Source organism: Microcebus murinus, chromosome 9, assembly GCF_040939455.1.
Source record: "Microcebus murinus isolate Inina chromosome 9, M.murinus_Inina_mat1.0, whole genome shotgun sequence".
Classification (NCBI taxonomy): Eukaryota; Metazoa; Chordata; class Mammalia; order Primates; family Cheirogaleidae; genus Microcebus; species Microcebus murinus.
In genome coordinates, this window is record NC_134112.1 from 102,999,396 (window position 1) to 103,023,886 (window position 24,491).

Consider the following 24,491-nt stretch of genomic DNA (forward strand, 5'->3'; position numbering starts at 1 on the left):
AAGAAGACACCCTAGGACTTACTGTCAGGGGATGTGATATTTCTTTTAAGTATGGTACAACAATCTACATTTATTCAAATACAGTGAAGTCGTCTTCTTCTGGAACATCATCATCACTCTCCACACCCCGAATTCCATCCTGAATGTCTTGCGACTCTGTTTCCTTTAGAACCATCGGCCCCGATCTCTCCTGTGGAGCAACAGAGCTCTCACGGGGCAGGTGAGAAGGGCTGCTCGTCTTTCCTGCTCCTCGACGACACGCACGGGTTGTGCAGATGCGCTGCGTAGCCACGCCCGTCACTAGGGCTCATTTTCGGGGTAGGGCTTCTATTGCGCACATGCTTAGAAATCCTGCCGGGGCTCATGTCATAGGTAGGTCTTGTTTTCGGGGAAGCACGACACTAGGCCCGGAGGACGCCCCAGTGAGCGAGAGCCGGTCAGAACAGCTGCTCGCCAGAGCTGAACTCTCAGCGGCCCGGTTCCCTTCAACCCAGGAGCACAGCCATCTGTGCTGTCAACCGTGAACGAACAAGGGAATGGGAACCTTCTAGAAATACCAGGTGCGAAGTTTGGAGATGCAGAGCTGCGGCCAGGGATGTGTCCTGCCCCAGGCCACCGGAGGCCCTTTCTGCCGCCACCTCCGGGAAGCCTTCCAGGCGAGCACCTCCTTACGCCATCGCCAAGTGAGAATCAGGATGAGCCAAGGAGCCCGGGGGATGAATGTTGGAAGAGAGAGTGATCGCGCTAGTGCCCAAGTCACAGAGTAAACAGCCTCAGTGGCGTGGCCACCCAGAGGGCCGGCGTTCGGAGAGCGGCCAGAGCCCCGCGACCCAGGTGGTCCCAGCCTTGTGGCACCTGTCCCTCTTGGACGCCTGCGGGCCCGCGGCACACACCACTGGCGAATCCGAGAGGAAAGGATGAAGTTCACCAGCCGCCTTCTGCTTCCTGTGACTGTGGGAGGTTTGGCCACCATTCGCAACACCGTGACTTGTCACTTCTCGTGTCTTCACGTCAGACCCCTCAGTTTACCTGTCTCCTCCCATGACAGCCCCTCCCTCGACGAGAGCCTAGGACGGTGGCGCCCAGGCGAACGCGGGAAGATGCGCCCCTTTCAGTGCCGCGCCTTAGGGGGACCGAGGAAAGGCCGGGGCCGCGGTCCACGTCGTGTCACCAACATGCATGAAGACGCATTTTTTTAAAAAGGCGAAAGATTCATGCAACCTGAAGAGAACCCGGCGTATGAAGATGCATTTTTAAAAAGTATTTGGTGCCATTTTCCTGAATTAATTCTATATTCCTTAGGTCTAATGGAGAAAGCATTAAGACAACTTTTTTCTTGACATTCCCAAATTACAAAGGACGTTCCCCGGCTCGTCCTGGCTACGCCAACACGTTTCCTTGTGACGTGCCACGGGAGGGGCCCCTGTCCGCACACGCGTGTCTGCATGCGCTCTTACGCCAGGATTCACGTGGACTCCCACGTGATCAGCGACTCTCAGGCAGTCACGTGCTCTCGACAGACACACGGATGTCGCGGGCACGTCACTCTTCTGACGGCCGAGGGGACACAGACACGGATCTTTAGAAAAGGAAGTCAGTGGCGACTGTTTACCCCACCGCAGGACGGGAGAGTTTCCCTCGGGCCACGCCCCCCGCGTCTAAAACGCCTCCACTTTTATCTGCGGAAGCCCCACAGCCACCACGGCGACGCCACCCGCTTTCCAGAGTCCGGACCCTGTCTGCCTGCCACGGCCCGGACGCGGAGACCTGAGGTTCCCCACCAGAGCCCCCTCCCCACAGCTGCTCCACCTCCCGCCTGCACCTCCCGAGCACACCCTGAGCCGTGACACCCCCCTTCTCCACGCGGCCCCCGCACCCCGTCCTGGGCCCGCCATTCCCTCCGCGCCTGGGCTGCTGCGCGCCGGGGCAGGCGACATTCCAGGCGGCTTTCCCTGTGGACGAGGCCTGTTTTCTCTCCCCGTTCCACTGACAGGAAACCGGAATTTTTAGAAGGCGCTTTCTAAGGGAAAAAGGCAAGGCAAAACAAAGAGACGGAAGCAGAGCGTGGAAACAGAGGGAGCGTGGAGCATGCACGACTCTGCCCGGATCCGGGAGGCGAAGGCCCCGCCCGGCGCCAACTCCGCACAGCGAGCCCCTCCTGGTGCGAGAAACTGGTTCCGGGCGAGCGGGGGAGACGGGCAGGGCGTGCCCGGGCACTCGTGGGCTGACGGCGCCACTGCTCCACCTGCCGTCCTTAGTGTGGGCCCGGAGCCCGCGCTCCGCCTCTGGGCCTGACCGCCCGCGGCCTGGGTGGGGGAGAGTGGGCTCGGGGCGCGGAGGGAGGACTGCCCACCGCACTCCACGCGGTTCCGTGTGCCCCGCCGAGGGCTCTCCCGGCCATCCCTGCGTCTCTGGGGCAGGTGCGCCCTGACCACGGCCCACCGCTGCCGGACACCTGCCCAGGCAGCCCAGTCCCCTGCAGTCCACGATGCCGCCTCTTCCTGGTGATGGCGCCCGCGACAATCCAGTGGCCGGTCTCCTTGGGGGCTGCGCAGCCGACGCGGCCTCGCCATCCGTCCTCCGTCTCCCGGGAGGCCTCTCCTGCCACGGGAAGCCTCCCCACCGGCCGCCTGTCTCCTTTGCTCGCCGCCCCAGAGGCGTCTGCACTGGCAGGTTCTGAAGTCACAGCTGTCTGCACGCTCGGTGACAATGCTGCGGGCGGGGGTCCCGCATCTTGGGGAAACACGCTGCTGCGGCGCCTGGACCACGCGGCCTCCACGTCGCCGTGTTCTTTGCTGATGCGCACCAGGTCTGCACACAGCCACGGGTCTTGGGTGGTCAGCGTGTTCCCAGTGACCTGGCCGACCCCTCCCCACTCTTCGGGACAGTCCCTGCTGCACCTGGGTTCAAGCGTGAAATCAGCTTTCGCCGCGTGCCTCAGCGCACCTTTCTGTCCAAATGCCACTTTCTGCCCCGTCTGCACAGGGGCAGCCGGACGCGGGGACGCCGGCTCCTGGGACTTCCTGGACGAGGCATAGTCACCTGGCGGTCCTGACTCCTCGCCACGCGGCTCGAGAGACCGCCGCGTTCGCTGTCTGATAAACACGGGCGTCTCCGCACGGTGGGTCCGGTGGCCGAGCACCACAGAAGGACCTTCCTTGTGGCTCTGGGGAGTCGGAAGGTCGGTCACCCCAGCTGTCCCTGTGGCGCCGGCACACGCAGGTCTTCTGCAGCCCGTGCTGGGGAGGCAGGAGCACCCTCCGCACGCCACCCTGCCCTCACCTGCATGCGCTCGCGAGACCTTGCCCATGGGAACCTGCCTAGAGTTTCTGAGCCGATGGGACGAGCCATCCCACCTGCGTTGAGTGGGTGAGGACTGTGGCAAGAACGCTCACCACGGGCACGTACAGGCCTCTCGGGGCCTGTGCTGAGGCGGGACACCACGTGGCGGGGGGCGTGGAAGCCCTCTGCAAACTCAGGTCAAAGGAAAGAGAATCAGAACCACCGAGAGAAGAGCAGACACGCCGAGGTCCGGGCACGAGACCTGCGGTCTGCTCATCGACTCTGCGGTCCCCACATCTCTGCATGTTCGCCCGACCCCGCCGGCAGCTGCCCGCACGCTTGAGTCAGGGAAACACGCCTGGCAACATTCGTTTTCCCAACAGCGTCGACTACTGAGGAAGACCCGGTGCCCTCCAGTTTACCAAGTGTGCGTGGAGTCCAGGGGGTGGCCGCACTGACACATGGGGTCCGATGTGACCCCAGGCCCTGCACTGCAGCGGGCGAGGTGGGGAGCGCGTGTCTGGGGCTGTCAAAAGCTGTGGCAGGGCCGTGACAGACACTGTGGCAGGGACCATGGCAGACTACATGGCACATGCCGTGGGCAGAGGCCGTGGCAGACACTGTGGCAGGGGCTGTGGCAGAGGTTGTAGCAGACGCTGTGGGCAGAGGCCGTGGCAGACACTGTGGCAGGGGCTGTGGCAGACGCTGTGGTAGATGCTGTGGCAGGGGCCGTGGCAGGGGCTGTCACGTTCGGCGTCTCCTATCAGACTGAGCTGTTCTTGTGGTTCAGATACTTGGATGGAAAGCAGCCACTGAGCTTGCTGTCAGAGCTGCCACCACACACACGGATGGCCAGACACAGTTTGTATGAACACTCAGTCTTTTCACGTGCCAACAGGGCTTAAGACATCACAGAAGTGTAACTCACGTGTGTTGAGACACGAAAGTATCAGAACACGGGCGCCCTCTCCACGGACCTCCCTCCGCCGACCCGTCAGGGGAGCACGAGCGCCTGGTCCGCCGTGTTTGGCCCCACACCGATTCCCGCCACCGATCCGGGCTTTTGGTCTCAGCTTCTTCACATGAGGAACAAACGTCAACCTCTCTGAAGAGCCAACCCGCAGTGAAGCCGCGGTCCGAGGGGGGAGGTCGGAGCGGCGAGGTCCGAGCAGGAAGGTCCCAGCGGGGAGGTCGGAGTGGGGAGGTCCCAGCGGGGGAGGTCCGAGTGGGGAGGTCCCAGCGGGGGGGTGGAAGTGGGGAGGTCCCAGCGGGGAGGTCTGAGCAGGGAGGTCCGAGCAGGTCCATGCGGGGAGGTCCCAGCTGCGAGGTCTGAGGGGTGAGGTCCGAGCAGGGAGGCCCCAGGGGGGAGGTCCGAGCAGGGAGGTCCCAGGGGGGAGGTCCAAGCAGGGAGGTCTAAGCGGGGAGGTCCCTGCGGGGAGGTCCGAGTGGCGAGGCTCCGCCCAGTGGAGGACCGGGCACGCGGCGGCGGGGGGAGACCAGTGCGCTGACACACGAGCGCGCCGTCTGCGCCTGCGCCGTCTGCGCCTGCGTCTCCACCTGTCCACAGGGCGGGCGCGGGAGCCTGTGGCGGGCGGTCTGGGCCGGCCCCGCCCCCGGCTGGGAGGGGCAGCAGGTGAGGCCCCGTTTCCAGGTGCAGCCCTGGGGGACGCCAGGCTCCTCGGTGCCGTCTGGAGCTCTCGCGGAGCCCTGCGCGTGCGTCCGTTTGCAGGGCGTCTGCTCCGAGCAGGGCTGGAGTCTCGCGAGTCTCTGCAATGAGGCTTTTTAGTGAAAATACTGGTTTTCTGGTGTCTTAGATGGTGATTAGATAGTTGGGCAGAAAAGGGTCCCAAAACGTGCGCTTGACGGCTCGCGAGGCCCTCTCTCCACGTGAACCACCGTGAGATCGTGTCTCTGGCCCCAAGCGAGCTGGCCGCACCCGCCTCTTACCCACGGGGGGGGGGGCGTCTCCCTTCGAGTTTCGGCCCCCACAGTCGCCGCGTGGCCCACGCCGTGGCAGGAAGGTCCAGGACCTTCTGCGTGGCAAACATGTGTCCAGGAAAACCTGGGTGTCGGTGGTGGGTTGCGAGGCGAGGCCCGGCCCCCCCACCTGTGCCCCCAGGGGACACTCGTCTGCAGAAAGGTGTGCACAGCCGAGGCCACGCCCTGCGTCTGCGCTGGCGCCGCCAGAACCGCCCCGTGAGGCTGAGCCCTCCCCCACCGCAGCGACGGCAGCCGGCGAGCGACACTCGTCCCAGCGATGCGAGGGGGGCGGGGGGCTGGGGGGGGGAGGGCTGGGAGTCCAGGGCCGGACAGAGCAGCGCACACAGTAGGCGCTCACTGATGTGCGTTCTCGCCACTGAAGAGGAACGAGCCAGGGCCCGGCCTCACACGGACGAGACGCGCGTGGGCTGTGTGCTCCAGACGGAGTATGCACAGGGTCCGCGAGGGGGCGTCCTGCTCCCGGGGCGGAGGGGTCCCCGCCCGTCCGCTCCCCGGGCGGCAGCGTGTCCGCCAGCCCTGCGGCCACGGAGCCCGGGCAGTGCGGTGACCCCAGGTGGCAGCGTGGTGACCCCAGGTGGCAGTGTGGTGACCCCAGGTGGCAGCTCGGTGACCCCAGGTGGCAGCTCGGTGACCCCGGGCGGCAGGCGTGGGGAGGCGCCCGCCTGACCCTGCGCGAGGGCGCGGTGCGCGGGCCTTACCAGGATCATGTGGCCGGTGGAGATGTCCATGTTGGGCTGCACGGGCTCCTCCGACCAGGACGAGGTGCTGCTCCGCGCGGAGGGGCTGGGCGCGGGCGCGTCGCTGAACTGGGACGAGACGCTGTTGATGCGGGACGCGTGCGGGCCCTCGGCGCGGTCCGGCGGCCGCGCGGCCATGCGCTGGCGGCACAGCTCCTGCAGGGGCAGAGCAGGGGTCAGTGGCGTCGGGAAGCCACGGGCGGGGCCCACGGCGCCCGTGGGGCCTCCCCGTCCCAACCTCCGACCCCGGGTCAGATCCGCGGGCCAGCGCGGGGCCTGGGACGTCCTGAGAGTGTGAACACGCACACGCAGACCACATGCATAGACACGCACACGCACAGCGCATGTACACGCTCCCCCGCCACCTACACACATCGCACACCCCGCCCACCCTACAGATGTAAGAAAGGGGCCAGTAGATCCTACTCTGCCAGCAAATGGAATATTCTAGAGTGAATATGGAGGCCCTCGCAGGTGCACTTTCTTTCTCGTTAGAATGGCAGCCGCTTGGGGGGAGGGGGACCTACACTGTCCACTGACACACGGAAATCACGCCACGACCAGGGTGTCAAAACCCTCCTTTTCTGTTTCCTTCTCTTCCCAGAACACCTCCCGAGGCCCACGCAAAGCAGAGCGAGCAGCACCACACGCAGCGAGGCCAGAACAGGGAACCGGACCTGCCCGCCTGAGTGGACCACCCAGGGCTGAAGTTTCTGGATTTATCATTCGTTTCATTTTTACAGACTCAGGGGGCACAAGAGCCGTTTTGCTAGGTGACCACGTTTCGTGGCTGCAGTCTGGGCAGGCAGAGCACCCGCTGTCCTCATGGTGGGCGTGGTAGCTGCCACGTGGTTTCCCATCCCCCCCCACTCCACCCCCACGGCCCGTGTGCACACGGTTTGGCCCCTACGCGTGAGTGCAAACACGCGGTGTTTGACTCTGCCTGACTCCACTTAAGATAACGGCCTCCTCCACGTCCCTGCAAAAGACACCAATCATCCTTTTCTGCGAGAGGCTGTCCCTGCAGCCGTCAGGACGCTGTTATCAGAAGTCAAGAGCAGCAGGTGTCAGCGGGGACGCGGAGAGAAGGGAGGGCTTGCACACTGCCGGCGGGAATGCAAATTAGCGCGGCTCCGTGGAGAACCGCGTGGAGACTCCTCAAAGAGCTGAACGCAGACCTGCCATCCGACCCAGCAATCCCACCGCCGGGTGTCTGCACGAGGGAAACAAAGTCACTTCATAAAAACACACCTGCACTAGCACGTTTATCACAGCACTATCCACAACCGCAAAGATGTGAAGCCACTTACGCGTCCATCGCCGTGTGAACGGGCAAAGGAAACGTGTCGCGTGTGAGCCACGCAGCGCTGCTCAGCCAGGAAAGGGCTCCGGACGTAAGGAAGGTCTCGGCATGACACCCTGCTAACTCCAGGGTGTCACTGCCGGACCGTCCCCCTTCCTTCCGCGGGTGACGTTTAAACGCACCATGAGGGGCGCGCTCAGCCTCTGCCTAGCCGCGGTGCGACCCACCCCAGCCCGATGCCACGTGGCTTCGGACACGTGCCTGAGGTCCTCAGGACTGGCCGACCAGTGTCCCTTGCCGGGCTCAGCCTGGGTGACCCTAGCACCTTGGACTAAGGCACCACCTCCCCGGAAGGATCCGGAAGTGATGGGTCAGTGAATTCCACCCTCTGCCCGGTGAAAACGTAATCCTAAAACCCGAGTCCTCAAATTACGATGACATCAAGAAAAAGTTCACGAGAGAATCTGAGCCCAACAGAAGAGTTGAAAGTGCATCACAGCCAAAGCTCCGCCACGCGTGTGGCTCACATGCTCCCCGTCCACGAGGCCACCCCTCCCGCGTCCGGCCCGGGGTCACATCGGAGTCTCTCTGCTCCCGACCAAGGCAGCGGCTGAAGATCACGAGACACGCCCACATGTTTTCACGCTCCCTGGCGCCCGGGCTGCCCTTCTCCTTGGCTTTAAAGATCTTCCCAAAGCCTCGGACACCACAGGGAAGCCAGTTCCTCTCTGCTCAGCTCTCGGGGATGCAGGACCGGGTCCTGGGCTCTCTCCTCCAGGGCTTGCTGACCAGCGGGTGAGACGCGGGGGCCTGGGACGGGCCCCCCCTGGGCTGGAGCCCTCCGTCAGCCCTTGGTCCCTTGGGGAAGTGGTGACAGAGGATTATCGTGGCACCGGGAGGGGACAGAGAGGAAAAAGTGGACGTGGGGGCCACCGTGGGGATGAGAGGTGTCTGACGCAGCGAGAAACGCAGACAGGAGAAAACCACAGCTGCAGCTCTACTTCCTTCTGCCCACGTGCTTCAAGCACGCATTAACTTACAGATCGGTTTTGAACGAGTTGTTTTATTTATTTTTTTATTTCGGCATATTGTGGGGGTGACGAGTTGTTTTTTTAAAAAAACAAGCCCAAGTTTCCCTAGAATCTTACAACCAAAGCAAAACAGACAGGAAGCAGCGCGTGCATCAGGGATGATTTCAGTCAGGTGGCCGGCGCCAGCCCGCGTGCACGGCACATTCACCGCCCCCCACGCACGCGGAACGCCGCCGGATTTGGGGGAAAATCACACCAGGAAGTGTCTCTGCGGTAACCTCTGAGGCTTAACACGGTTTATGCATAAAAACAGCGAGTCCCGGCCAGAGGGTAAGACCTATGGGACCCAGACTCACCCTCCGGGGCCGGGATGCTCCGGGGAAGAACCGAAAGGGTTGGGATTTATTCACTGAAAAATGAAGAATCAACACAGCCACAGGACTATCCTGTGAGTAGGAACACAGAGGAATCACAGTAAAACCTGGATTTCTCTTCTCCCCAACACCCACGGAGAACGCAGGGCTCCAACCAGGCTCAGCCCTCGACTGAGGCCCCTGCTGGACCACGAGCTTTTATTTTTTATTTTAGTTTAATTTTTTCCCACCTGGACAACAGGGCAAAGGGCCCCAAACTTTATGTGAACTGGGGCGAATCTTTTCGTGTTGGGAATGGACGTGACGGCGCGTGGCTGTGAAGGTTAAAAGGGCTCGCGTCTGCAAGGCACTCGGCAGGGGAAGCCCTCGGATGAGAGTCAGCACCTCGACCCCCACAAGCGCTGCTGCTGCGGAGATCAAACGGCTCTCCGAGCCGGTGCGGCCTTCCCGAGGGCTTGCCGATGCCGGGACGTGCCTGAAGAAACCACAGACCCTCAGCACTGCGCTCACCACCGTGCGTCCGCTCAGACCTCCGGGACCAGGCGGCCAGGACAGCACGGCCCGGCGACGGCTCCGCCAGCCCCGCCACTCCCGCCCGAGCGTGTCCCGTTGCCTCGAGGGGTGCCCAGTCTCCTCGCAGGTCTGCGTTGTTTTAGAAAAGGAGGAGGCCGAGATAAACGTCCAGAACAACCCAGCCCCGCTCTGTGCCGGGCGGACAGGAAGGCCCGGGAGGGCTGGTGCCCGAGGCCTCCCGTGCAGGGGAGGAAAAGCCACCCCCACAGCAGGCGGGGTCCCCACCGCCCGGGCCACCGGCTCTGCGGGCCGAGGACTCGCCCACACCCGGGGCAGGTGCTCTGGCCAGGCTGGGCACCTGGCTCTAAGAGACAGCGGCCAAGTCTGCGCAGAGCAAACGGCCCCGACAGGTACGAAGTGGGGGCGAGCCAGACTTCCCCTCGGGTGGGGGCAGGGTGGTGCGGGGGCTGGGCCGGGGCCCACGGGTTCTGGGGACAGAGGCCCCGCACGCCACACTGAACCCAGACAAACCAGAGACGGTCACGTCCGCATGCAGGGGCGCCCTGAGCCATGCCGGCTGCGTGGCGGCCACGCCTGCTGGGAGCCACGAGTCCCGGCGTCCGTGAAGGCTTTTGGGGGAGCCACGCGAGAGAGTCCGAACCTCCACAGACTGCCCGGTACACGGACCACCAGGCTGCCCACGGCGCCACGGCAGACCCCGGAACCCGGGACCAGGAGACACTTCTTCAGAGGAGCTCAGTGGGATGAGGGCACAGCACAGACGTCACCCGAGTTCCTTCCGGGACGCCCAGACGCCGCTCACGGGGCCCCAGCACTGGAGTCAGGGCGCCGGCTTCCCGTCCTGGCCTCGGCCTGCTCAGTGCGTGACTCGGCAAACCGCCCGATCTCCCTGTGCCTCAGTTTCCTCATCTGCGGGACGGCGCTAACAGGACCCACTTCTCGGTTGCTGTGAAGATTGAATCAGACGCCACAGGTGGAACGAGCCTTCAGAACTGCGCCCCACGTGCCGGGTGACGGCCAGCTGTCGCCGCCGTTATTGTTACAGTCTGCTCGGCCTCTGGTCACCTCTCACCTCCTGCGTCGGTCCCAGCCACGTGCCAGGAACGGGGGTCAGACGGGACCCACGGGGCCTGGCTTCCCGGCGTTCACAGGGTCCCGGAGCTGGGCCTGGTGACGGCCGCCGGTGACGGCGACGGCGCGTGTTGGGTTTACAGGGGCCGTGTCGCCAGGGGCCGCAGGAGGAGACCCTCTCTGGACTCGCAGTCGGGGAGGGCTTTGCAGAGGAGGCGCCAGGCACCATCTCCAGGCTGGCGGGAGCCACAGAGTGTGGTCTGTGGTGTGCCGTGTGCAGGGAAGAGCAGCACACGGCCTGCAGGTGCTGCAGACTCCCACGCCGTCCCAGTCACGCCGTCCCAGTCACGCTGCCCCAGCCACGCCATCCCAGCCACGTCGATCCTGCCAGGCCATCCCAGCCACGTCAACCCTGCCACGTCTTTCCAGCCACGTAGTCTTGGCCTATGTAGTCTTGGCCTAGGTTGTCCCGGCCACGTCAACTCGGCCACGTTGTCCCAGCCATGTCATACCAGCCATGTCGTCCCAGCGACGTCGACCCTGCCAAGTCTTTCCAGCCACATCATCCCAGCCACGTCGACCCTGCCATGTCTTTCCAGCCACGTCGCCTCGGCCTACGTCCTGGCAACACTCCCGCCATATGTCTTCATTCCAGCTGCCTCGGTGATGGGTGGTGGCGTTTTAGTATGAAGTGTCCTTGGAAATACGACAGTGTGAGGTTACCTATCTAGTTGGAAATAATACTTTCAGTGCGGTGGCTTCTTGTCACGTGGGAAGAACATCGCCACCCACAGCCCACCTGCCCCGGCGGCGGCCACGGAGCGTCAGTTCACTCAGCAGGTGACGTCTCGTGGCGACCCGGCTGCCGCACGTCGGAGTGGTTTCGCACCTGACACTTTCACGGGGCCGACTGAGGGGCCCGAGCTCCAAACCGCATCTCAGGACTTCGCAAAGCACCTGCTCAGCCACGCCACGCCCGCGGGGACACGCCTTCTGAAGCCCACGCTCCGCCCTGACCACGGCCACCAGCCGGCAGCCGGGGCTCCGTGCGGCCTCCGCCACCCCAGGCACCGCGGGTCACTCTGTCCTCTGGCCTCGTCGTCCCGATCTGAGAAATGGGAACCGGCAATGCCCTGGCCCCGCGGTGGCGTTGTGTGAGTCTCACACAAACATAAACCGTGAAGATGTGACGGTGACAGAGTGTGAGTGGGATTCAGGGCCGTGGCCCTGCTGAGAGCTGCCCTGTGCTCTCCTCGGAATAGACGGCAGCAAACCCCACTCCGATGCTCCCCTCGAGCACAGATGCGAGAGAGCCGAGTCCGCCTGCCGGTGACAGAAACAGAGCTCACCCAGGTCCAGCCGGCAATGCCGTGGCCTGACACACACCTGCCAAGGGCGTTGCCTCTGTCCACGCCCCAGGAACGTGGCTGGGGTGTGGGTTGCAGATGCATCTTTAGCTACAGCCTGTTCTGCCTCCTTGCAGGGCCCCTCTCTGTGCCACCTGCCACGTGAGCCATGTGCCACGTGAGCCACACTGGGGGCTGCCTCCACCCTGCCCTTTCCTGGAGGCTCCCCGGCGTCTCTCGAGTCTGCAGGGAGAAGCCGGCGTCCTCCTGATGCTGCGTCTGGGCTCACGGAAGACACCTCCGGGACATCACCACGTGCCCTTATCATCAGTCCTTTAGGCTGATGACAGCTTGCAAATTAATCACAGAAATTCTACATTAGGCCCATTCTCTGACCGAGACTTTAAAATTTAAAAATGTTCTAAGGAAAAGGGAACTTCTTTTTACCAGAATGGAGGAAAAATGCAGAATGCCATTTGACCAGTGATGGTCTAGTCGGTAGAGGAGACTGATTTAACCGTGCTTGAACCCCCTTCTAGCTTTACGGTTCCGGGACAGCCCCCCCAACTCTGCTCGACATGCACCCAAACCCCCAAACAGTCTTCCAGCCTCGAGCTCCTCAGAGACGCCGCAGAACTATCACTGGCAGCCCCCGAGTGGCGCTGCGTTCTCCATTTGTATTGTCTACTCCTGAGAAAGCGACCGCACCTGGCGTGATGAGCCACCACACGCACCCGCTGACCCCTCGGCAATGGCTGAATGCCTGGGGTGGGCGCGTCACTTAACTGTGACTTGAAGTTTACGACGTTAGTTGCCAGCACACTGGAAGCGCCATCGGACCGAAGCACCCCCAGCCCTCGTCACCCGCGTGGACAATCCAACTTCCGTGGAGCCCCTGGGGCGCGAGCAGGACCCCCCCACCCCGTCAATGAGAGTCAAAACTGCCGTTACCACCATAAACGCTCCGTAAGTGACATTCCGTTAAGTGAGTTTAAAACGTAGAGCGATGATGCAGAGAGCATTTTATTTGAGCAAAGGATAATTGACCGTGCTAAATAAACTATACGAGCATGCACTGAAAGAAACCTGGAGCCCAGCCCAACTCAGTTTGGAAATTTCCCTAATTTATAATCCTGGCAGCAAAACAGTCAGCTCCCAGGGCAAAAATCCCCCGGTGAGGATCATAAACACCTTAAAACGAGAACGGTCGGATATGGGGATCCATCGCAGGTATGGACTAACACAGGTGCAAACGCAGTGCGGTCCCAGCACCTGCAAACTTCCCAAACACTGCCCCCCCACCCACGACCCCCCATGGCCCCCGCACAGCCGGAGAACCTTTGCCAGCAGGTCTTCACGTGGCCCTACGGAAGGTCCAGCCCCTTCCAGCCGCTTCCGTTAACAAAAATCTTATAAGATATTTAAAATCCAGACTAAGTCTAACGATGATTAAAAAAAAAAAAAGGTTTCTTCAGCCTGAGACAACACCGCTTTAATAAAAATGACCCAGAGCTTTTAGCTCGATGACCTTGAGCTCATACAGACAGCTATGAGCTTTGTAGCAATCCGTACGACCCAGTAACGAACAGGTGATTCATTGTGGGCACAGGAGAAGGGAGATTTAGCCCAGCGAAGCTTCTGACAGTGGACAGAAACTCGAGGTCAACAGGCCACCGCAGGGTCCTCGGCGGGAGCAGGTGACCCTGCCCCACGGGTGGGGGACCATGGGCTACACCCGCCGGGAGTTTCACAAAATCAGATTTCTCTTCTTTCCTGACTCCTACTTTTCAGCAATAAACAAACACCGGTGCATATATACACTAAAACAAAACAAAACAAAACAAAACAAAACATTCCAGACAGCAAAAGAGGAGGTCACTTGTTTTTGCAGCACGTTGCCCCGCACTTCCCAGAGCCGACTCTGCGTACGGCTCCTGTCCCCGCGGCTTCTCAGCTGTCTGGCGCCTCTCGGGTGTGAGAAACCGCGAAGGGAAACCTGCGAACCAGCCAAGGGCCTGCGAGGAGGACACGCGTGCAGTCACGGGCAGGGCCGTGATTTTGCAGGCGGCTCCACGACGGCCGTCCGTGGGGGTCAGGTGCCCCCCCCATGCGCTGGGAGGCCGGGGGTCCGGAGCCGTCAGCATCTTGGGAAAACGGGCCCCGCAGCAGAAAACCAACCGTCCCTGGCCGAGAAGCAGGCCCAAGGGAGAGCCCAGGTCTGCACAGCGTGATGTGAGGGCTGAGGACAAGGGCCAGGGCCCAGCCCGCCCCGGCCTGCATCCGGCTCCGCCAGGCCCCCTGTGCAGTGTCAGCCAAAGCGCCTCAGCCCCTGTGCTGCCATCTGTGGAATGGGCGTGGTGACGGAACTGCTCCGTGAAGTTGTCGGGGGGTTTCCAAGAGCTAGCGTGTGTCAGGCACGTAACACAGTGCTGGGTACATGCCCAACACTCATCCGGCGTCAGCAGTGTCAGCGTGTGTCCTGCGTCACTGTCACAGCTCCCTGGCTGGTGGCCTCCCTGGCACAGAGACGGTCGCCCAGCAGCCCGAGGAGGTCGGGGCTCTGGCAGGGCCTGGTTCCCGGACACGGCCCGGTGAGGCCAGACGCCTCCCCCAGGCTGTCCCCGGTGACCTGGCGCCCAGGGCCGCGTCCAGCCCAGCTTCCCCCCGATGACGCCATTCACTAGGGGGACCCTCACGCTTCCTGGGTGGAGCCAGAGTGACTGGGGCTTTTCCATGAGAAGAACAGCATTTCCACACCCCTTAACCCTAAATGCCCCATCACAAAGCAAATAGGTAAACCCTGTGGCACGCTGTTTAAAATCATCCAGATGGCACATCTGTGTCAAGAAAGGTAAAGCCCACACGGTCTGCGCCAGGCACAGAAACTTTCCACCAGGAAAACATGCACGGTTGATCTTTCACAGCCTCATTCAGCCTCCAACACACCTGAGCCCCTGGAACTGCGGGTGTGTGCGGGCCCACTGGCACGCCTGCGTCCATGCGCTGGCCCCCGTGGCCACCCCGCCCACACGTGGACCCTGAGCCGCCGAGCGTCTGCCGCCCAGAGCAGCGGCTCGCTCGGGTCCCCAACACCTCGAGTTGGAACGGCAGGAGCTCGAGCCTGGGAAGTGCCACCTGCTCGGATCGAACCCTCAGGGTGGGAGGGCAGACTGAGAACACGGGGAACCACGCTGCGGCCCTCGCTTCCTGGAAACCCACGGGCTCCCCTGCTACGTGCCGAGCCAAGGCGCGGCGCCTTCCTGCAGAGCCCTCGACCCACCTCGTGCTTCTTCCCAAAACAGCCTGCGAACACGCTGAGAGGACCGCAGGGGCAGGAATTCGGCCCCGCACACCACGCAGACGTCTCTCCCTTCCCAGCTCTGTGTCAGATGGGGACACTGCAGAGTGCAAACGGCTCTGAGAAAGGACCTGTCACCCTCGAATTCTGTCATCGCAGAGGCCCAGATGACGAGGGCTGCAGGGAGCCTCTCTGCACCTTTCGAGGGGCCCCCGGAACAAAGCCCTGCGTTGCCCAAGTGTGTCCACAAAGGGCAGCCTGGGATCCTTAGGGCTGTTTGGAAGGCGTAATTAGCAGAGCAGGACAAAACTAAGGGACAGGCGTACAAAGCCGTGCAGGGAAAATGGGTTCATTAGGATCTGCTGGGGAGGGAGGAAGGCCAATCACTCCCAGAAGGGATAAAACATCAGAGAGCTGCTGAAAAGGCGCCGGCCCTCTCCAGGGAGGGGCCTCGCCCGGCTGCAGGACCTGCTGGCAGCAGCGGGAACAATGGGCCGGGCTCCCCGGGGCTGCCTGGACAGAGCCGGGAGAGGAACAGCCGAGCTCGGTTGGCTCGACACGCCGGCTACCAGCACGAGATAACGGGAAACCTTTACCACAGAAGCCAAATCTGAGAAGTAAATATAAGCAGAGAAAAAAAAAAAAAAACCTGGGAAGGTGTGTGTAGCTTTAGTAATAGTTGCTCTCAACCTTGGAGTAAAATTACAGGTTGTTTGTATTCTGCTTATTTGCATTTTCCAAATTGAACCCGTATTACGTTTGCGATAAGAAAAACTAATAAAAAGTATGTTTAAAGCACGCGAAATTCTCCGCTCAATACGATTAAAATTAAGCAAAATGTTTAGGGAGTAGGTACGGGCAGAAAAATCATGGGAGAAAATATTCTAGATTGTTCCCCAGTGGTTCTGTTTCACACTGGGGGAAAAAAGCACATAAAGAAAAAAGATTTCTTGTATGATCACCTGTCCTCGTTCACAACGCAGTTACGCAGGCTTTCATTGTTTTGGTTTTCTTTTCTTTTCTTTTTTTTTTTTTGAGACAGAGTCTCACTCTGTCACCCAGGCTAGAGTGAGTGCTGTGGCGTCAGCCTAGCTCACAGCAACCTCAAACTCCTGGGCTCAAGCAATCCTCCTGCCTCGGCCTCCCAACTAGCTGGGACTACAGGCATGCGCCACCATGCCCCGCTAATTTTTTTCTGGTTTTTTTTTTTTTTTGATGATTAGCATTTTTTTTATTCTGGCATATTATGGAGGTACAGATTTTAAGGTTTCAATAAATGCCCTTTCCTCCCCTCCCCCCACAAGTCTGAGTTTCCAGCATGACCATCCCTCAGATGGTGCACATGTCACTCATTATGTATGTATATACCCGCCCCCCTCTCCCCTCCCCAATACCCTATTACTGTAGTACCTATGTGTCCACTTAGGTGCTGCTCAGTTAATACCAGTTTGCTTTTTCTATGTTTTTCATTGTCCAGCTAATTTTTTTCTATTTTTAGTAGAGACGGGGTCTCGCTCTTGCTCAGGCTGGTCTCGAACTCCTGAGTTCAAGTGATCCTCCTGCATCAGCCTCCCAGAGTGCTGGGATCACAGGCGTGAGCCACCCGGCCTACTTAGACTTTTATTTCAACACAAAACTAAACGTGGCGTGAGGGTGTGGCCTCCCGGCAAGGCCAGCAAGGCTGGTTCCAGCGCAGGAGCAGAACCCGGGGTTGGCCTGCTGGACGGTTCCACAACGTCCCACGTGCCTGGTGTGTCTGCTGAGGGTCCCTATGGGGACAACGGTCAGTCTCTGCAAATGCCAAGGATGCTGCTCCCGGGCACTTCCCGGACCTGGGTGAGTGCAGGGCCACCGTCACTTCTGGTGAAGGGACGGCCAGGGGGACCCGAGTGACAGAGGACGCCGCCTCTTCCCTGAGGTCAAGCTGTCACAGATGTGTTGATGCCCAGCCGGATCCCTACCTCAGTCCCTACCTCAGTCCCTGCCCAGATCCCTGCCTGGATCCCTGCCGGATCCCTAGCTCAGTCCCTGCCCTGGTCCCTACCTCAGTCCCTGCCTGGATCCCTGCCTGATCCCTGCCTGGATCCCTGCCTCAGTCCCTGCCTGGATCCCTGCCTGATCCCTGCCTCAGTCCCTGCCTGGATCCCTGCCTGATCCCTGCCTGATCCCTGCCTCAGTCCCTGCCTGGATCCCTGCCTGATCCCTACCTCAGTCCCTGCCTGATCCCTGCCTGATCCCTGCCTCAGTCCCTGCCTGATCCCTGCCTGGATCCCTGCCTGATCCCTACCTCAGTCCCTGCCTGATCCCTGCCTGGATCCCTGCCTGATCCCTGCCTGATCCCTACCTCAGTCCCTGCCTGGATCCCTGCCTGATCCCTGCCTGGATCCCTGCCTGATCCCTGCCTCAGTCCCTGCCTGATCCCTGCCTCAGTCCCTGCCTGATCCCTGCCTGATCCCTGCCTGATCCCTGCCTCAGTCCCTGCCTGATCCCTGCCTCAGTCCCTGCCTGATCCCTGCCGGATCCCTAGCTCAGTCCCTGCCCTGGTCCCTACCTCAGTCCCTGCCTGGATCCCTGCCTGATCCCTGCCTCAGTCCCTGCCTGATCCCTGCCTGGATCCCTGCCTGATCCCTGCCTGATCCCTGCCTGATCCCTGCCTCAGTCCCTGCCTGATCCCTGCCTCAGTCCCTGCCTGATCCCTGCCGGATCCCTAGCTCAGTCCCTGCCCTGGTCCCTACCTCAGTCCCTGCCTGGATCCCTGACTGATCCCTGCCTCAGTCCCTGCCTGATCCCTGCCTGGATCCCTGCCTGATCCCTACCTCAGTCCCTGCCTGATCCCTGCCTGGATCCCTGCCTGATCCCTGCCTGATCCCTACCTCAGTCCCTGCCTGGATCCCTGCCTGATCCCTGCCTGGATCCCTGCCTGATCCCTGCCTGGATCCCTGCCTGATCCCTGCCTCAGTCCCTGCCTGATCCCTGCCTGATCCCTGCCTCAGTCCCTGCCTGATCCCTGCCTCAGTCCCTGCCTGATCCCTGCCTCAGTCCCTGCCTGATCCCTGCCTGATCCCTACCTCAGTCCCTGCCTGGATCCCTGCCTGATCCCTGCCTAGATCCCTGCCTGATCCCTGCCCGGATCCCTGCCTCAGTCCCTGCCTGATCCCTGCCTGGATCCCTACCTCAGTCCCTGCCTGGATCCCTGCCTCAGTCCCTGCCCGGATCCCTACCTCAGTCCCTGCCTCAGTCCCTGCCTGATCCCTGCCCGGATCCCCACCTCAGTCCCTGCCTGATCCCTACCCGGATCCCTGCCCAGATCCCGACCTCAGCCCCTGCCCCCATCCAGACCTCAGTCCCTGCCCGGATCCCTGCCTTGGTCCCTGCCCCGGACCCTGGCCCGGTCCCTGCCCCGGTCCCTGCCCCGGACCCTGCCCCGGTCCCTGCCCCGGACCCTGCCCCGGTCCCTGCCTCGGTCCCTGCCCCGGTCCCTGCCTTGGTCCCTGCCCCGGTCCCTGCCCCGGACCCTGCCCCGGTCCCTGCCTCGGTCCCTGCCCCGGTCCCTGCCTCAGTCCCTGCCCCGAGCCCCCCCAAGTCTGGTCCAGATGGGACGGCGCAGGACGGCGGCCCCGACGGCCTCTCGGGGGACCCGGCCTCTCTCCTCCTGTCCCGACACGGACGGGACGGCTGTGAACCAGCTCCTCCCGGGGCCGCGCCTGCGTCACTCAAGCGCGGCTCCACAACGTCAGAAAACCACCAAAACTGCGGGTGGTGACCGTGTTTACTGCACAGCGTGGACTGATCTTATCATTTCACAGAATGTTTTCTCAGAATGAACGTTGAAGACAGACACGTCAATATAAGTGCAAAGTGGCAGTTTCCAGCATTCTCCTGACCCTAGCGCAGTCTCGGAGCAGAGAAGCCAGTGAGAAAGGAACGGCTCCCGCCCTGAGCCACCTGCACCCCTGCCCGACACCCGAGACTCCCACCCTGCACCCCTGCCCAGGCCTGGGTCACTCCCACCCTGCACCCCTGCTGGGGCCTTCAAGACTCCCACCCTGCGCCCCTGCCCACGAGACTCCCACCCTGCACCCCTGCCTGGGCCCGAGTGACTCCCACCCTGCACCCCTGCCCAGGCCTGGGTCACTACCACTCTGTGCCCCTGCCTGGGCCCATGTGACTCCCACCCTGCACCCCTGCCCAGGCCTGGGTCACTCCCACCCTGCGCCCCTGCCTGGGCCCGCGTGACTCCCACCCTGCACCCCTGCCCAGGCCTGGGTCACTACCACTCTGTGCCCCTGCCTGGGCCCATGTGACTCCCACCCTGCACCCCTGCCCAGGCCTGGGTCACTCCCACCCTGCGCCCCTGCCTGGGCCCGAGTGACTCCCACCCTGCACCCCTGCCCAGGCCTGGGTCACTCCCACTCTGTGCCCCTGCCTGGGCCCATGTGACTCCCACCCTGCACCCCTGCCCAGGCCTGGGTCACTCCCACCCTGCGCCCCTGCCTGGGCCCGAGTGACTCCCACCCTGCACCCCTGCCCAGGCCTGGGTCACTCCCACTCTGTGCCCTTGCCCGGGCCCGGGTCACTACCACTCTGTGCCCCTGCCTGGGCCCGTGTGACTCCCACCCTGCACCCCTGCCCAGGCCTGGGTCACTCCCACCCTGCACACCTGCCTGGGTCCGTGTGACTCCCGCCCGGCACCCCTGCCGGGACCTGCAAGACTCCCACCCTGCACCCCTGCCTGGGCCCATGTGACTCCCGCCTGGCACCCCTGCCGGGCCCACTAGATTCCCGCCCTGCACCCCTGCCCGGGCCCACTCGACTCCCACCCTGCACCCCTGCCCGGGCCCGTGTGACTCCTGCCCTGCACCCCTGCCCGGGCCTGTGTGACTCCCACCCTGCACCCCTGCCCGGGCCCACTCGACTCCCACCCTGCACCCCTGCCTGGGCCCACTCTACTCCCGCCCTGCACCCCTGCCTGGGCCCGTGTGACTCCTGCCCTGCACCCCTGCCCGGGCCTGTGTGACTCCCACCCTGCACCCCTGCCCGGGCCCACTCGACTCCCACGCTGCACCCCTGCCTGGGCCCACTCTACTCCCGCCCTGCACCCCTGCCTGGGCCCATGTGACTCCTGCCCTGCACCCCTGCCCGGGCCTGTGTGACTCCCACCCTGCACCCCTGCCCGGGCCCACTCGACTCCCACCCTGCACCCCTGCCTGGGCCCACTCTACTCCCGCCCTGCACCCCTGCCTGGGCCCACTTGACTCCTGCCCTGCACCCCTGCCTGGGCCCACTCGACTCCCGCCCTGCACCCCTGCCCGGGCCCGTGTGACTCCCGCCCTGCATCCCTGCCTTCTGCCGGGCCCCTTGAGACTCCTGCCCTGCACTCCCTGCCGGGGCCCCATGTCACTCCCACCCTGCACCTCCCAGCTGTGTCCATGCGCAGCACATGTCACCTCCCAAACTCCAGACGGAGTCACTCCGGCCTGTTCCTGTTTCTCGGGACCGGCTCACAGGCGCTGGCGGGCGGGGGCGCCGTCACCACAGCGGGGGTGTGTGTGGGGGACAGTGGGACACCCGAGCCGAGGCAGCGCGTGGAGTCGCCCCTGCGCCCTCCTCTGACCCGGCGGGGGCCGTGGCCGGGTCCCCCGGTGGTCAGTGGAAACGTCACCACTCCACATACAGCGCAGAAGGCGCGTGCACGGCGCCGTAAGACACGCAGTTGGCGTGCTGTCCGCAGGCGAGGACTGGGAAGCACCTTGCTCAGGTCGCCCGGCTGCCGCCGAACGTCCCTGCGGAGCCCGAAACCCAACCTGGTCAGAACTCCTCTCGGTGGAGACGGGGGACTCCGCGCTTTCCTGGTTAGCCTCGCTCCTGCCAGGTGTCAGGCCGAAGCCAGGAGACGGCTGTGAAGACAAAAACATCGGAAGGAAACACGCCGTTCTAATAAGCATCTTCTTTCTCTCATGGCCCACGTTTAGTGCAGGTTTCTGCGACGGTTTCGTTTTCTCTTTTGAGGAAAAGCAAAGAGCTGTCTATTCGTTTGCCGGCAGGCGAGGAGGTGGGCAGACTCTCGGGACTCTGGGCGCCGGCATGCCGCCTCCGAGCGAGGTCTGGAGCTTTCAGGTTCGGGTCCGGCCGGTCGTCCCACCTTCCCCAAGGTAGGCTCGGGACCTCCGCCCGGGCGACGGCCACCGCCGGCTGAGACGATGACCAGACGTGCAGGTCTCGGACGGCGGCAGGCTCACGTGACCCACGCTCCCCGCATGGCTTCTGGGGACCTCGGGCGGCCTCCGTGGCTGAGCCAGGCCACCGTCCCCGAGACAGGAAAGCGGCTTCCAGCGCCCACGGCTGATGACTCACCACGCAATTAAGCTTTAAGGGCTCCCCAAAAACGCCAGTGGCGCCTTCGCAGCCCACGGACTCGACACGACCTCCGCGGGCAAGGCCGGGCCTGAGAAGCCCCGGGGGCCCCTCTGCTCTCCAGCCTCACGCCTCATGACACAGCCGCGTCCCCGAGAATCGGTCCTCGGCTTCTGGAGCAGCCTGGGCCTGGCACGGGAGAAGAGGGCAGGCCGCTGTTTTCTACAGGGAACTTCTGCCAGCGTCCTAATTGTCTTTTTGCTCCAAAGGTGACAAACTGTCACCTGTCACCGCTGCCACCGTCACCGCCAGCTTCCTGCGCCATTCCTGACGCCAGCCGGGCGGCCCGTGGGCGGCTTCTGAGAGCGTCCAACGGCTTCCCCCAGACCAGCCCTCCTCGCGCATCAAAGTCCAAGGTCAACTCCTCGGTGAGCTCTGTGGGGCCTGAGGTCCTGCCAGGCGCTGTGGTCCTCCGCCCGGGTCCGGCGGCCAGGACACACGCAGGCTGCGCAGCTCGGGGCAGCGAGCCCAGCCCCAAACCCGGGTCTGCCGCCTCCCAGGCTTGATGCCAGTAACCCGGTGCGAAGAACCGGCCAGAAACCTGCCTCGGCTCTGGGGCCTGAGGGCAGAGGGCAGAGGGCGGCCGGCGGCAGGTGGGAGGGTCTGGCGCAGGCAGAAGGGCTCTGCGCGTGAGGGGCGTGGGAACAAAGGCTCCGCAGCAGACGCATGAACCGGCACTTCGGGGCTGGAGGCGGCCAGCCGGGAGCACAAAAGGGACCCACAGCCCCGCACGGCACCGGCTCAACGAAGCCCAAGGGCAGGGTCAGCGGCGGGATCGGGTGAGGTTTCCCCTGGCAGCTGCATCTCAGGCTTTCAGAAACGCCTCCTCCGGGGCCCAACTGTCCACCCACCACCGGTGTGAGCGACGGCCGAACTGCACACGGCCCTCAGGCGTCCGAGGAGCTGGGACCAGACCCCAGGGGCACGGCCTGGGGCCCGGCGCCCACCAGCCGAGTGGCCGTGGGCAGCTGTGAGCCGGGGCTGCGAGCTGCAAGGCCCGGGAGCGTCTCTAAGGGGCTGTCGTCCCTGCCCAGGCGGGGACAGTGAGGCGCTGACGCCGGAACCACTCACACACCCAGGCCCTGGGGGGAACGGAGCGAGAGGGAGCCCCCCGCACCCCCGCAGCGACGCCGTGGGGAGCGAGCTCTGGGGGTCCCAGGGCACCGGCCACTCAGACACGGGGAGCCTTTTGCCTCTCGGGGACCAGCAGCCACGGCCTCCCCTGGGCACTGATGCCTGGAGGTGAGGGGCCCAGCGAGCAGGGAGGCCAGCGAGACAGGTCGTGGGGCCAGGTCAGGTCAGGTCAGAGATGCCCCGGAGGGAGCAACTCAGAGGGTTTGTCTAGAGTCCCCCCTCTTGTTTCAATTTCAAGCGTTGGGGTCACGAAACATTCTCCTTGAACCCAGGGGGAGGGGAGGAAGCCAGGGACACAGACGGCCCCGAGCCGTGTGGCCAGGTGGGGCCTCCGCCCCAGCGACGCGTTGTCCTGCCAACAAATCTGTGTTCCATGTCCTTCCACTCAAGAGCACCTTCATTTCTGCTTTAAGTGTAGGATTTATGGACCTAGGAAAGGTGTCACTCTGGAATGTTCCCTCAGTGTGTATTTTGCTTCACTTGTCCTCACACACACAGGAAAGCGGGGAGATAAAGAGGCGCTCACCTACAGAGCTAATCAAACTTTTAAATTGGAGGACTTAAGTCTCGTCAAACATCGATGCTAACGTTATCCCGTGCGTGTTAATAATCCCGGCATTCATCACGTATAAACCCCCTCAGTTGATTTGCTATTAGATATCGCAAGATCGATGCCAGTATACACCTGCACTTCATGTCAGTATCTATCCTTGGAAACTCTGACCACAATTACGCATTTCAAAACCTTTGGCCTCCCTTGCTAAATGTAATCATCTGCGGATCCTCCTCTGCTCTCCAAATAATCGTACACGCAGACACACGGAACCACGCACAGAGACACTTAATTTTGCTGACTGCATTATTTTATATGTTAAAAGGATCTCAAAACATCCCATCTGGGCCGGGTGTGGTGGTGGCTCACGCCTGTCATCCCAGCACTCTGGGAGGCCGAGGCGGGCGGATTGCTCAAGGTCAGGAGTTCGAGACCAGCCTGAGCAAGAGCGAGACCCCGTCTCTACCAAAAATAGAAATTAATTGGCCAACTAAAAATATATAGAAAAAAATTATCCGGGCATGGTGGCGCATGCCTGTAGTCCCAGCTACTCGGGAGGCTGAGGCAGGAGGATCGCTTGAGCCCAAGAGTTTGAGGATGCTGTGAGCTAGGCTGATGCCCCAGCACTCTAGCCCAGACAACAGAGTGAGATTCTATCTGAAAAAAAAAACACACACAAACAACAAACACCCCCCATCCCACCTGCCACCTTTCTGGTCAGAGTCCTTTTGTGTCTCTCATACTTGCTAACAGCGAGATGTCCCACCTCCATTCTACTCTTAACCACCAGCGGCTCTCCCACAGCGGAAAACCCCAGTGGAGACTTTGTATTTTGAGCTACCGAGTTTGAGAAAGGTTCACTTGATGGGGGAGAAAAACACTGCAGCTCCTCTAGCGCAGCCAGAAACGCCGTGACTTAGCCACCTGCAGAAGGGACTGTGACGTCCCACGGACCCGAGTCCTGCACAGGGCGGAAGTAGCCGCCTGGCCCTGCAGGCCCGTCTGGGCTCAGCCCACACTCTCCCTGCCCAACACGAGCCGCAGAGCCACACTGTCTTCCTCCCGACAGTCCAGCCTCGGCTACTCTCCTGCCCCGCCCTGCACGCCAGGGAGAGCCCTTCACCACCGCAGACCGGTCCTCCTCTAACGGGAACCCAAAGTCTCTGCTGTCCCTGCTGTTCCGGAAAACGTGGTTCTACCCTTAGAAGAAACCAGCTTTGTGAGCAGACGCTTTCCGGGCCAGTTCCCAGTTCATCCATCCCAGGTCCCAGGGCTGCCGGGGCTCTCCGCGGCCCCCGTGCCTTGGCGTGACCCACCGGCCAACACCACGTCCTCCCCACCAGGCACAGCCCCAGGCGCCCGCGTGTGCGGGGACGTGGGCGGCAGCCAGCACCCGATGCTGCTGCTGCCTGG

At 62.5% G+C, this 24,491-nt stretch overlaps 1 protein-coding gene across 1 annotated transcript in view; it reads right to left on the reverse strand.

Annotated features, from left to right (window-relative positions):
* PTPRN2 (protein tyrosine phosphatase receptor type N2) overlaps positions 1 to 24,491 on the reverse strand; it is a 595,476-nt gene that overhangs the window by 79,218 nt on the left and 491,767 nt on the right. The window contains exon 14 of the mRNA XM_076006762.1: positions 5,982 to 6,176. Coding sequence (XP_075862877.1) covers positions 5,982 to 6,176 — 195 coding nt within the window. The remainder of the gene's footprint in view (positions 1 to 5,981; positions 6,177 to 24,491) is intronic.